The sequence below is a fragment of the Gobio gobio genome, assembly GCF_949357685.1.
Source record: "Gobio gobio genome assembly, chromosome: 5".
Classification (NCBI taxonomy): Eukaryota; Metazoa; Chordata; class Actinopteri; order Cypriniformes; family Gobionidae; genus Gobio; species Gobio gobio.
The window spans coordinates 325914-338413 of record NC_137101.1 but is presented as its reverse complement, the minus strand read 5'-3'; the positions used below and the strand labels follow the sequence as shown (position 1 = coordinate 338413).

At 55.7% G+C, this 12500-nt stretch overlaps 1 protein-coding gene across 2 annotated transcripts in view; it reads left to right on the top strand.

Annotated features, from left to right (window-relative positions):
- Positions 1-12500, top strand: part of lrp6 (low density lipoprotein receptor-related protein 6) — a 70182-nt gene that overhangs the window by 19714 nt on the left and 37968 nt on the right. The window contains exons 1-2 of one of the 2 annotated variants that reach the window (XM_079816831.1): positions 5-29; positions 981-1377. In XM_079816831.1, coding sequence (XP_079672957.1) covers positions 1058-1377 — 320 coding nt within the window. In that variant the 5' untranslated portion in view covers positions 5-29; positions 981-1057. Of the gene's footprint in view, positions 1-4; positions 30-980; positions 1378-12500 lie in introns of those variants that run through there. The other variant, XM_079816830.1, reaches the window with a different exon arrangement.

Below are 12500 nucleotides of genomic sequence, written 5' to 3'. Positions count from 1 at the left end.
GCTGGAGGACAACAAGAGCTGCAGAGACGGTGAGACACACACACACACACACACACACACACACCTCCTGGACTACATCAGATGTTATCTGTGTCTAACCCTCTCAGAAACTAGATTTCAAGGCTAGACTATCGATCGGGGATCCCAAACACACACACACACACATGAGGTGTGTGTGTCTGCTCTGAGTGAGGTGTGTGTGTGTGCTCTGAATGAGGTGTGTGTGTGTGTGTGTCCGCTGTGAGCTCTACACACACACACACACACACACACACACACACACACACACACCTCACTCAGAGCAGACACACACACCTCACTCAGAGCAGACACACACACCTCACTCAGAGCAGACAGACACACACACACACACACACACACACACCTCACTCAGAGCACACACACACACACACACCTCACTCAGCGCAGACACACACACACACACACACCTCACTCAGAGCAGACACACACACACACACACCTCACTCAGAGCAGACACACACACACACACACACACACACACCTCACTCAGAGCAGACACACACACACACACACACCTCACTCAGAGCAGACACACACACACACACACACACACACCTCACTCAGAGCAGACAGACAGCTGTAGTCACGTGACTTGCTCCGATTGGAGGAGAGGAGGCAGAAACACAGGATCACATGTTACCATGGCAACCAGCGGACGGTAACCCTCGAGCGGTTAACGCAGGATGTGTGTGTGTGTGTGTGTGTGTGTGTGCTCTGAATGAGGTGTGTGTGTGTGTGTGTCCGCTGTGAGCTCTACACACACACACACACACACACACACACACACACACTTGAGTCTTGATTTTATTGATTTGCGTCAGAAAGCTGCACTGTACAGGTTATTCATATCTAAATCCTGAACTCGTTTCTCCCTGTAAATGTAATTTCCAAGCTTGTTTGGTCAGAGCACTGACCTCTTGACCTCTGACCCTGACCAGGTGCCACTCAGCTGCTGCTTCTGGCCCGACGCACGGACCTGCGGCGAATCTCCCTGGACACGCCGGACTTCACGGATATGGTTCTGCAGGCCGAAGACATCCGGCACGCCATCGCCATCGACTACGACCCTGTGGACGGGCTCATCTATTGGACGGATGACGAGGTGCGGGCCATACGCAGGTCGCTCCTGGACGGCAGCGAGGCGCAGGTCGTGGTGACATCACAGGTCAATCACCCGGACGGGATCGCGGTGGACTGGATCGCTCGAAACCTGTACTGGACCGACACCGGCACGGACCGGATCGAGGTGACCCGGCTCAACGGCACCATGAGGAAGATCCTGATCTCAGAGGAGCTGGACGAGCCCAGAGCCATCGTGCTGGACCCTGTGGCCGGGTGAGACTCGCTCGTCTGTGATTGGTCGGTTCACACATGATTAAAGGGTTAGTTCAGCCAAAACTGTAGATTGTGTCATTAATGACTGAGCCTCATGTGGTTGGACACCCGTCAGACCTCCGTTCATCTTCAGACACAAATGAAGATATTTTAGTGTAAATCTGATGCTCTGAAAGGCCTCCATTGGCTCAACTTTACACTCTCAAGACCCTTAAAAGACACTAAAGACTAAAGTTACAAAGTCCATCTCACTACAGCGGCTCTACAATAACTTTATGAAGACGAGAATAGTTTCTGTGCGCAAAAAACCCCTAAATAACGACTTATATAGAGATTTAAATCATGAAGCTTTGAAGCGTTATGAATCAGTGAGTCGAATCATGATTCAATATGCGATATCCCATAGTCATGTGTTGTACCAAAAAACCCCTAAATAACGACTTATATAGTGATGACGATTTCAAAACACGGCATCATGAAGCTTAGAAGCGTTATGAATCAGTGAGTCGATTCAGTGGTTTGGAGCGTTATGAATCAGTGAGTCGATTCAGCGGTTTAGAGTGTTATGAATCAGTGAGTCGATTCAGCAGTTTGGAGCGTTATGAATCAGTGAGTTGATTCAGTGGTTTGGAGCGTTATGAATCAGTGAGTCGATTCAGTGGTTTGGAGCGTTATGAATCAGTGAGTCGATTCAGCGGTTTAGAGTGTTATGAATCAGTGAGTCGATTCAGCAGTTTGGAGCGTTATGAATCAGTGAGTTGATTCAGCAGTTTGGAGTGTTATGAATCAGTGAGTCGATTCAGCGGTTCAGAGCGTTATGAATCAGTGAGTCGATTCAGCGGTTTAGAGTGTTATGAATCAGTGAGTCGATTCAGCGGTTCAGAGCGTTATGAATCAGTGAGTCGATTCAGCGGTTTAGAGTGTTATGAATCAGTGAGTCGATTCAGCAGTTTGGAGCGTTATGAATCAGTGAGTTGATTCAGCAGTTTGGAGTGTTATGAATCAGTGAGTCGATTCAGCAGTTTGGAGTGTTATGAATCAGTGAGTCGATTCAGCAGTTTGGAGCGTTATGAATCAGTGAGTCGATTCAGCAGTTTGGAGTGTTATGAATCAGTGAGTCGATTCAGCGGTTCAGAGCGTTATGAATCAGTGAGTCGATTCAGCGGTTCAGAGCGTTATGAATCAGTGAGTCGAATCAGCGGTTCAGAGCGTTATGAATCAGTGAGTCGATTCAGCGGTTCGGAGCGTTATGAATCAGTGAGTCGATTCAGCGGTTCAGAGCGTTATGAATCAGTGAGTCGATTCAGCGGTTTAGAGTGTTATGAATCAGTGAGTCGATTCAGCAGTTTGGAGCGTTATGAATCAGTGAGTTGATTCAGCAGTTTGGAGTGTTATGAATCAGTGAGTCGATTCAGCAGTTTGGAGTGTTATGAATCAGTGAGTCGATTCAGCGGTTCAGAGCGTTATGAATCAGTGAGTCGATTCAGCGGTTCGGAGCGTTATGAATCAGTGAGCCGAATCAGCGGTTCAGAGCGTTATGAATCAGTGAGTCGATTCAGCGGTTCGGAGCGTTATGAATCAGTGAGCCGAATCAGCAGTTTGAATCGCCAAATTTCAGCAGTTCCCATTCAGTCGGTCAACTCGGTACAACACATGATTATGGGATATCGCATATGTAGAGCCACTGTAGTGAGATGGACTTTGTAACTTTAGTCTTTAGTGTCTTTTAAGGGTCTTGAGAGTGTAAAGTTGAGCCAATGGAGGCCTTTCAGAGCATCAGATTTACACTAAAATATCTTCATTTGTGTCTGAAGATGAACGGAGGTCTGACGGGTGTCCAACCACATGAGGCTCAGTCATTAATGACACAATCTACAGTTTTGGCTGAACTAACCCTTTAATTATCAATGTTGGAAACAGTTGCGCTGTGTAATATTCAAGCTACAATTACTACCATTGCTCTTTTAATGCTGGTAATTTCAAAGCAAACACTGCTCAACACGTCCTTGCATCCCATAATCAAATTCAGTCAGCTAATAAAGCTCGATCATTTAATGCAATATAACACCATTTAATACGAAGCATCAGCCGTCTATATAGAAAACATTGAATCTGAAAGATCTGAAAATCTGAAAGACTATAGGACAAATGTTTGATAGATGCTATAGCCTACTTGGATAGGCTTAAACAAAATCCAAAAACTAGCCTAAATCAGTTTATTTGAGCTTAAAGTCCGCACTGCTTATTTAAACATGCGAAAATAATGTCCTCCAATACCTGCGCTTTCATTGATGACCTCAGTGGGGATAGAAATGTGCTTGAGGCGTGTAAATGCGGTAATAACTACTCTATTCATGATTGGTCACTGCCTAATTAAAATATTAAAGAGAACGATAAAATAACGTTATTAACCGGTTAATGGTCATTTCAAATTAACATTTCTGTTCAGAACGATTCAAATTGATTTAGATTTTTTCTTAATTTCGTTCGTTTCCTGTTTTCGTTTTCGTTCCTTGAACCGGTTCAGAGCCCGTGTTGCTGCGTCCCGATTCGCATACTATCCGTACTAAACAGTATTCGAAAAAATTATTTATATGTCCCAAATCGTAGTGTGTTGAAAAGAGTATTCCAAAGATCCCCGGATGGTCGACTGTTTCCCGTCAGAGTGCTGAAGCGTGTCTGTCCCGTGTGCTGAAGCGTATCTGTCCCGTGTGCTGAAGCGTGTCTGTCCCGTGTGCTGAAGCGTGTCTGTCCCGTGTGCTGAAGCGTGTCTGTCCCGTGTGCTGAAGCGTGTCCGTCCCGTGTGCTGAAGCGTGTCTGTCCCGTGTGCTGAAGCGTGTCTGTCCCGTGTGCTGAAGCGTGTCTGTCCCGTGTGCTGAAGCGTGTCTGTCCCGTGTGCTGAAGCGTGTCTGTCCCGTGTGCTGAAGCGTGTCTGTCCCGTGTGCTGAAGCGTGTCTGTCCCGTGTGCTGAAGCGTGTCTGTCCCGTGTGCTGAAGCGTGTCTGTCCCGTGTGCTGAAGCGTGTCCGTCCCGTGTGCTGAAGCGTGTCCGTCCCGTGTGCTGAAGCGTGTCCGTCCCGTGTGCTGAAGCGTGTCCGTCCCGTGTGCTGAAGCGTGTCTGTCCCGTGTGCTGAAGCGTGTCTGTCCCGTGTGCTGAAGCGTGTCTGTCCCGTGTGCTGAAGCGTGTCTGTCCCGTGTGCTGAAGCGTGTCTGTCCCGTGTGCTGAAGCGTGTCCCGTGTGCTGAAGCGTGTCCCGTGTGCTGAAGCGTGTCCCGTGTGCTGAAGCGTGTCTGTCTCGTGTGCTGAAGCGTGTCTGTCCCGTGTGCTGAAGCGTGTCCGTCCCGTGTGCTGAAGCGTGTCCGTCCCGTGTGCTGAAGCGTGTCCGTCCCGTGTGCTGAAGCGTGTCCGTCCCGTGTGCTGAAGCGTGTCCGTCCCGTGTGCTGAAGCGTGTCCGTCCCGTGTGCTGAAGCGTGTCCGTCCCGTGTGCTGAAGCGTGTCCGTCCCGTGTGCTGAAGCGTGTCCGTCCCGTGTGCTGAAGCGTGTCCGTCCCGTGTGCTGAAGCGTGTCCGTCCCGTGTGCTGAAGCGTGTCTGTCCCGTGTGCTGAAGCGTGTCTGTCCCGTGTGCTGAAGCGTGTCTGGACCGTGTGCTGAAGCGTGTCTGTCCCGTGTGCTGAAGCGTGTCTGTCCCGTGTGCTGAAGCGTGTCTGTCTCGTGTGCTGAAGCGTGTCTGGACCGTGTGCTGAAGCGTGTCTGGACCGTGTGCTGAAGCGTGTCTGTCCCGTGTGCTGAAGCGTGTCTGTCCCGTGTGCTGAAGCGTGTCTGTCCCGTGTGCTGAAGCGTGTCTGTCCCGTGTGCTGAAGCGTGTCTGTCTCGTGTGCTGAAGCGTGTCTGTCCCGTGTGCTGAAGCGTGTCTGTCCCGTGTGCTGAAGCGTGTCTGGACCGTGTGCTGAAGCGTGTCTGTCCCGTGTGCTGAAGCGTGTCTGTCTCGTGTGCTGAAGCGTGTCTGTCCCGTGTGCTGAAGCGTGTCTGGACCGTGTGCTGAAGCGTGTCTGTCCCGTGTGCTGAAGCGTGTCTGGACCGTGTGCTGAAGCGTGTCTGTCCCGTGTGCTGAAGCGTGTCTGTCTCGTGTGCTGAAGCGTGTCTGTCTCGTGTGCTGAAGCGTGTCTGTCCCGTGTGCTGAAGCGTGTCTGTCCCGTGTGCTGAAGCGTGTCCGTCCCGTGTGCTGAAGCGTGTCTGGACCGTGTGCTGAAGCGTGTCTGTCCCGTGTGCTGAAGCGTGTCTGTCTCGTGTGCTGAAGCGTGTCTGTCCCGTGTGCTGAAGCGTGTCTGGACCGTGTGCTGAAGCGTGTCTGTCCCGTGTGCTGAAGCGTGTCTGGACCGTGTGCTGAAGCGTGTCTGTCCCGTGTGCTGAAGCGTGTCTGTCTCGTGTGCTGAAGCGTGTCTGTCTCGTGTGCTGAAGCGTGTCTGTCCCGTGTGCTGAAGCGTGTCTGTCCCGTGTGCTGAAGCGTGTCCGTCCCGTGTGCTGAAGCGTGTCCGTCCCGTGTGCTGAAGCGTGTCCGTCCCGTATGCTGAAGCGTGTCCGTCCCGTGTGCTGAAGCGTGTCCGTCCCGTGTGCTGAAGCGTGTCTGTCCCGTGTGCTGAAGCGTGTCTGGACCGTGTGCTGAAGCGTGTCTGTCCCGTGTGCTGAAGCGTGTCTGTCTCGTGTGCTGAAGCGTGTCTGTCCCGTGTGCTGAAGCGTGTCTGTCCCGTGTGCTGAAGCGTGTCTGTCCCGTGTGCTGAAGCGTGTCTGTCCCGTGTGCTGAAGCGTGTCCCGTGTGCTGAAGCGTGTCCCGTGTGCTGAAGCGTGTCTGTCTCGTGTGCTGAAGCGTGTCTGTCCCGTGTGCTGAAGCGTGTCCGTCCCGTGTGCTGAAGCGTGTCCGTCCCGTGTGCTGAAGCGTGTCTGTCCCGTGTGCTGAAGCGTGTCTGCCCCGTGTGCTGAAGCGTGTCTGTCCCGTGTGCTGAAGCGTGTCTGTCCCGTGTGCTGAAGCGTGTCTGTCCCGTGTGCTGAAGCGTGTCCCGTGTGCTGAAGCGTGTCCCGTGTGCTGAAGCGTGTCTGTCTCGTGTGCTGAAGCGTGTCTGTCCCGTGTGCTGAAGCGTGTCTGTCCCGTGTGCTGAAGCGTGTCCGTCCCGTGTGCTGAAGCGTGTCCGTCCCGTGTGCTGAAGCGTGTCCGTCCCGTGTGCTGAAGCGTGTCCGTCCCGTGTGCTGAAGCGTGTCCGTCCCGTGTGCTGAAGCGTGTCCGTCCCGTGTGCTGAAGCGTGTCCGTCCCGTGTGCTGAAGCGTGTCCGTCCCGTGTGCTGAAGCGTGTCCGTCCCGTGTGCTGAAGCGTGTCCGTCCCGTGTGCTGAAGCGTGTCCGTCCCGTGTGCTGAAGCGTGTCCGTCCCGTGTGCTGAAGCGTGTCTGTCCCGTGTGCTGAAGCGTGTCTGTCCCGTGTGCTGAAGCGTGTCTGGACCGTGTGCTGAAGCGTGTCTGGACCGTGTGCTGAAGCGTGTCTGTCCCGTGTGCTGAAGCGTGTCTGTCTCGTGTGCTGAAGCGTGTCTGTCCCGTGTGCTGAAGCGTGTCTGTCCCGTGTGCTGAAGCGTGTCTGTCCCGTGTGCTGAAGCGTGTCTGTCCCGTGTGCTGAAGCGTGTCTGTCCCCTTGTGCTGAAGCGTGTCTGTCTCGTGTGCTGAAGCGTGTCTGTCCCGTGTGCTGAAGCGTGTCTGTCCCGTGTGCTGAAGCGTTTCTGTCCCGTGTGCTGAAGCGTGTCTGTCCCGTGTGCTGAAGCGTGTCTGTCCCGTGTGCTGAAGCGTGTCTGTCCCGTGTGCTGAAGCGTGTCTGTCCCGTGTGCTGAAGCGTGTCTGTCCCCTTGTGCTGAAGCGTGTCTGTCTCGTGTGCTGAAGCGTGTCTGTCCCGTGTGCTGAAGCGTGTCTGTCCCCTTGTGCTGAAGCGTGTCTGTCCCGTGTGCTGAAGCGTGTCTGTCCCGTGTGCTGAAGCGTGTCTGTCCCCTTGTGCTGAAGCGTGTCTGTCCCCTTGTGCTGAAGCGTGTCTGTCTCGTGTGCTGAAGCGTGTCTGTCCCGTGTGCTGAAGCGTGTCTGTCCCCTTGTGCTGAAGCGTGTCTGTCCCGTGTGCTGAAGCGTGTCTGTCCCGTGTGCTGAAGCGTGTCTGTCCCCTTGTGCTGAAGCGTGTCTGTCCCCTTGTGCTGAAGCGTGTCTGTCTCGTGTGCTGAAGCGTGTCTGTCCCGTGTGCTGAAGCGTGTCTGTCCCCTTGTGCTGAAGCGTGTCTGTCTCGTGTGCTGAAGCGTGTCCCGTGTGCTTAAGCGTGTCTGTCCCGTGTGCTGAAGCGTGTCTGTCCCGTGTGCTGAAGCGTGTCCGTCCCGTGTGCTGAAGCGTGTCCGTCCCGTGTGCTGAAGCGTGTCCGTCCCGTGTGCTGAAGCGTGTCTGTCCCGTGTGCTGAAGCGTGTCTGTCCCGTGTGCTGAAGCGTGTCTGTCCCGTGTGCTGAAGCGTGTCTGTCCCCTTGTGCTGAAGCGTGTCTGTCTCGTGTGCTGAAGCGTGTCTGTCCCGTGTGCTGAAGCGTGTCTGTCCCCTTGTGCTGAAGCGTGTCTGTCCCCTTGTGCTGAAGCGTGTCTGTCTCGTGTGCTGAAGCGTGTCCCTTGTGCTTAAGCGTGTCTGTCCCGTGTGCTTAAGCGTGTCTGTCCCGTGTGCTGAAGCGTGTCTGTCCCGTGTGCTGAAGCGTGTCTGTCCCGTGTGCTGAAGCGTGTCTGTCCCGTGTGCTGAAGCGTGTCTGTCCCCTTGTGCTGAAGCGTGTCTGTCTCGTGTGCTGAAGCGTGTCTGTCCCGTGTGCTGAAGCGTGTCTGTCCCCTTGTGCTGAAGCGTGTCCCGTGTGCTGAAGCGTGTCTGTCTCGTGTGCTGAAGCGTGTCCCGTGTGCTGAAGCGTGTCTGTCCCGTGTGCTGAAGCGTGTCCCGTGTGCTGAAGCGTGTCTGTCTCGTGTGCTGAAGCGTGTCTGGACCGTGTGCTGAAGCGTGTCTGTCCCGTGTGCTGAAGCGTGTCTGTCTCGTGTGCTGAAGCGTGTCTGTCCCGTGTGCTGAAGCGTGTCTGTCCCGTGTGCTGAAGCGTGTCTGTCCCGTGTGCTGAAGCGTGTCTGTCCCGTGTGCTGAAGCGTGTCTGTCCCGTGTGCTGAAGCGTGTCTGTCCCCTTGTGCTGAAGCGTGTCTGTCTCGTGTGCTGAAGCGTGTCTGTCCCGTGTGCTGAAGCGTGTCTGTCCCGTGTGCTGAAGCGTTTCTGTCCCGTGTGCTGAAGCGTGTCTGTCCCGTGTGCTGAAGCGTGTCTGTCCCGTGTGCTGAAGCGTGTCTGTCCCGTGTGCTGAAGCGTGTCTGTCCCGTGTGCTGAAGCGTGTCTGTCCCCTTGTGCTGAAGCGTGTCTGTCTCGTGTGCTGAAGCGTGTCTGTCCCGTGTGCTGAAGCGTGTCTGTCCCCTTGTGCTGAAGCGTGTCTGTCCCGTGTGCTGAAGCGTGTCTGTCCCGTGTGCTGAAGCGTGTCTGTCCCCTTGTGCTGAAGCGTGTCTGTCCCCTTGTGCTGAAGCGTGTCTGTCTCGTGTGCTGAAGCGTGTCTGTCCCGTGTGCTGAAGCGTGTCTGTCCCCTTGTGCTGAAGCGTGTCTGTCCCGTGTGCTGAAGCGTGTCTGTCCCGTGTGCTGAAGCGTGTCTGTCCCCTTGTGCTGAAGCGTGTCTGTCCCCTTGTGCTGAAGCGTGTCTGTCTCGTGTGCTGAAGCGTGTCTGTCCCGTGTGCTGAAGCGTGTCTGTCCCGTGTGCTGAAGCGTGTCTGTCCCGTGTGCTGAAGCGTGTCTGTCCCGTGTGCTGAAGCGTGTCTGTCCCGTGTGCTGAAGCGTGTCTGTCCCGTGTGCTGAAGCGTGTCCCGTGTGCTGAAGCGTGTCCCGTGTGCTGAAGCGTGTCTGTCTCGTGTGCTGAAGCGTGTCTGTCCCGTGTGCTGAAGCGTGTCTGTCCCGTGTGCTGAAGCGTGTCCGTCCCGTGTGCTGAAGCGTGTCCGTCCCGTGTGCTGAAGCGTGTCCGTCCCGTGTGCTGAAGCGTGTCCGTCCCGTGTGCTGAAGCGTGTCCGTCCCGTGTGCTGAAGCGTGTCCGTCCCGTGTGCTGAAGCGTGTCCGTCTCGTGTGCTGAAGCGTGTCCGTCCCGTGTGCTGAAGCGTGTCCGTCCCGTGTGCTGAAGCGTGTCTGTCCCGTGTGCTGAAGCGTGTCTGTCCCGTGTGCTGAAGCGTGTCTGGACCGTGTGCTGAAGCGTGTCTGGACCGTGTGCTGAAGCGTGTCTGTCCCGTGTGCTGAAGCGTGTCTGTCTCGTGTGCTGAAGCGTGTCTGTCCCGTGTGCTGAAGCGTGTCTGTCCCGTGTGCTGAAGCGTGTCTGTCCCGTGTGCTGAAGCGTGTCTGTCCCGTGTGCTGAAGCGTGTCTGTCCCCTTGTGCTGAAGCGTGTCTGTCTCGTGTGCTGAAGCGTGTCTGTCCCGTGTGCTGAAGCGTGTCTGTCCCGTGTGCTGAAGCGTTTCTGTCCCGTGTGCTGAAGCGTGTCTGTCCCGTGTGCTGAAGCGTGTCTGTCCCGTGTGCTGAAGCGTGTCTGTCCCGTGTGCTGAAGCGTGTCTGTCCCGTGTGCTGAAGCGTGTCTGTCCCGTGTGCTGAAGCGTGTCTGTCCCCTTGTGCTGAAGCGTGTCTGTCTCGTGTGCTGAAGCGTGTCTGTCCCGTGTGCTGAAGCGTGTCTGTCCCCTTGTGCTGAAGCGTGTCTGTCCCGTGTGCTGAAGCGTGTCTGTCCCGTGTGCTGAAGCGTGTCTGTCCCCTTGTGCTGAAGCGTGTCTGTCCCCTTGTGCTGAAGCTTGTCTGTCTCGTGTGCTGAAGCGTGTCTTTCCCGTGTGCTGAAGCGTGTCTGTCCCCTTGTGCTGAAGCGTGTCTGTCCCGTGTGCTGAAGCGTGTCTGTCCCGTGTGCTGAAGCGTGTCTGTCCCCTTGTGCTGAAGCGTGTCTGTCCCCTTGTGCTGAAGCGTGTCTGTCTCGTGTGCTGAAGCGTGTCTGTCCCGTGTGCTGAAGCGTGTCTGTCCCCTTGTGCTGAAGCGTGTCTGTCTCGTGTGCTGAAGCGTGTCCCGTGTGCTTAAGCGTGTCTGTCCCGTGTGCTGAAGCGTGTCTGTCCCGTGTGCTGAAGCGTGTCCGTCCCGTGTGCTGAAGCGTGTCCGTCCCGTGTGCTGAAGCGTGTCCGTCCCGTGTGCTGAAGCGTGTCTGTCCCGTGTGCTGAAGCGTGTCTGTCCCGTGTGCTGAAGCGTGTCTGTCCCGTGTGCTGAAGCGTGTCTGTCCCCTTGTGCTGAAGCGTGTCTGTCTCGTGTGCTGAAGCGTGTCTGTCCCGTGTGCTGAAGCGTGTCTGTCCCCTTGTGCTGAAGCGTGTCTGTCCCCTTGTGCTGAAGCGTGTCTGTCTCGTGTGCTGAAGCGTGTCCCGTGTGCTTAAGCGTGTCTGTCCCGTGTGCTTAAGCGTGTCTGTCCCGTGTGCTGAAGCGTGTCTGTCCCGTGTGCTGAAGCGTGTCTGTCCCGTGTGCTGAAGCGTGTCTGTCCCGTGTGCTGAAGCGTGTCTGTCCCCTTGTGCTGAAGCGTGTCTGTCTCGTGTGCTGAAGCGTGTCTGTCCCGTGTGCTGAAGCGTGTCTGTCCCCTTGTGCTGAAGCGTGTCCCGTGTGCTGAAGCGTGTCTGTCTCGTGTGCTGAAGCGTGTCTGTCTCGTGTGCTGAAGCGTGTCCCGTGTGCTGAAGCGTGTCTGTCCCGTGTGCTGAAGCGTGTCTGTCTCGTGTGCTGAAGCGTGTCTGGACCGTGTGCTGAAGCGTGTCTGTCCCGTGTGCTGAAGCGTGTCTGTCTCGTGTGCTGAAGCGTGTCTGTCCCGTGTGCTGAAGCGTGTCTGTCCCGTGTGCTGAAGCGTGTCTGTCCCGTGTGCTGAAGCGTGTCTGTCCCGTGTGCTGAAGCGTGTCTGTCCCGTGTGCTGAAGCGTGTCTGTCCCCTTGTGCTGAAGCGTGTCTGTCTCGTGTGCTGAAGCGTGTCTGTCCCGTGTGCTGAAGCGTGTCTGTCCCGTGTGCTGAAGCGTTTCTGTCCCGTGTGCTGAAGCGTGTCTGTCCCGTGTGCTGAAGCGTGTCTGTCCCGTGTGCTGAAGCGTGTCTGTCCCGTGTGCTGAAGCGTGTCTGTCCCGTGTGCTGAAGCGTGTCTGTCCCGTGTGCTGAAGCGTGTCTGTCCCGTGTGCTGAAGCGTGTCTGTCCCCTTGTGCTGAAGCGTGTCTGTCTCGTGTGCTGAAGCGTGTCTGTCCCGTGTGCTGAAGCGTGTCTGTCCCCTTGTGCTGAAGCGTGTCTGTCCCGTGTGCTGAAGCGTGTCTGTCCCGTGTGCTGAAGCGTGTCTGTCCCCTTGTGCTGAAGCGTGTCTGTCCCCTTGTGCTGAAGCGTGTCTGTCTCGTGTGCTGAAGCGTGTCTGTCCCGTGTGCTGAAGCGTGTCTGTCCCCTTGTGCTGAAGCGTGTCTGTCCCGTGTGCTGAAGCGTGTCCGTCCCGTGTGCTGAAGCGTGTCCGTCCCGTGTGCTGAAGCGTGTCTGTCCCGTGTGCTGAAGCGTGTCTGTCCCGTGTGCTGAAGCGTGTCTGTCCCGTGTGCTGAAGCGTGTCTGTCCCCTTGTGCTGAAGCGTGTCTGTCTCGTGTGCTGAAGCGTGTCTGTCCCGTGTGCTGAAGCGTGTCTGTCCCCTTGTGCTGAAGCGTGTCTGTCCCCTTGTGCTGAAGCGTGTCTGTCTCGTGTGCTGAAGCGTGTCCCGTGTGCTGAAGCGTGTCTGTCCCGTGTGCTGAAGCGTGTCTGTCCCGTGTGCTGAAGCGTGTCTGTCCCGTGTGCTGAAGCGTGTCTGTCCCGTGTGCTGAAGCGTGTCTGTCCCCTTGTGCTGAAGCGTGTCTGTCTCGTGTGCTGAAGCGTGTCTGTCCCGTGTGCTGAAGCGTGTCTGTCCCCTTGTGCTGAAGCGTGTCCCGTGTGCTGAAGCGTGTCTGTCTCGTGTGCTGAAGCGTGTCCCGTGTGCTGAAGCGTGTCTGTCCCGTGTGCTGAAGCGTGTCCCGTGTGCTGAAGCGT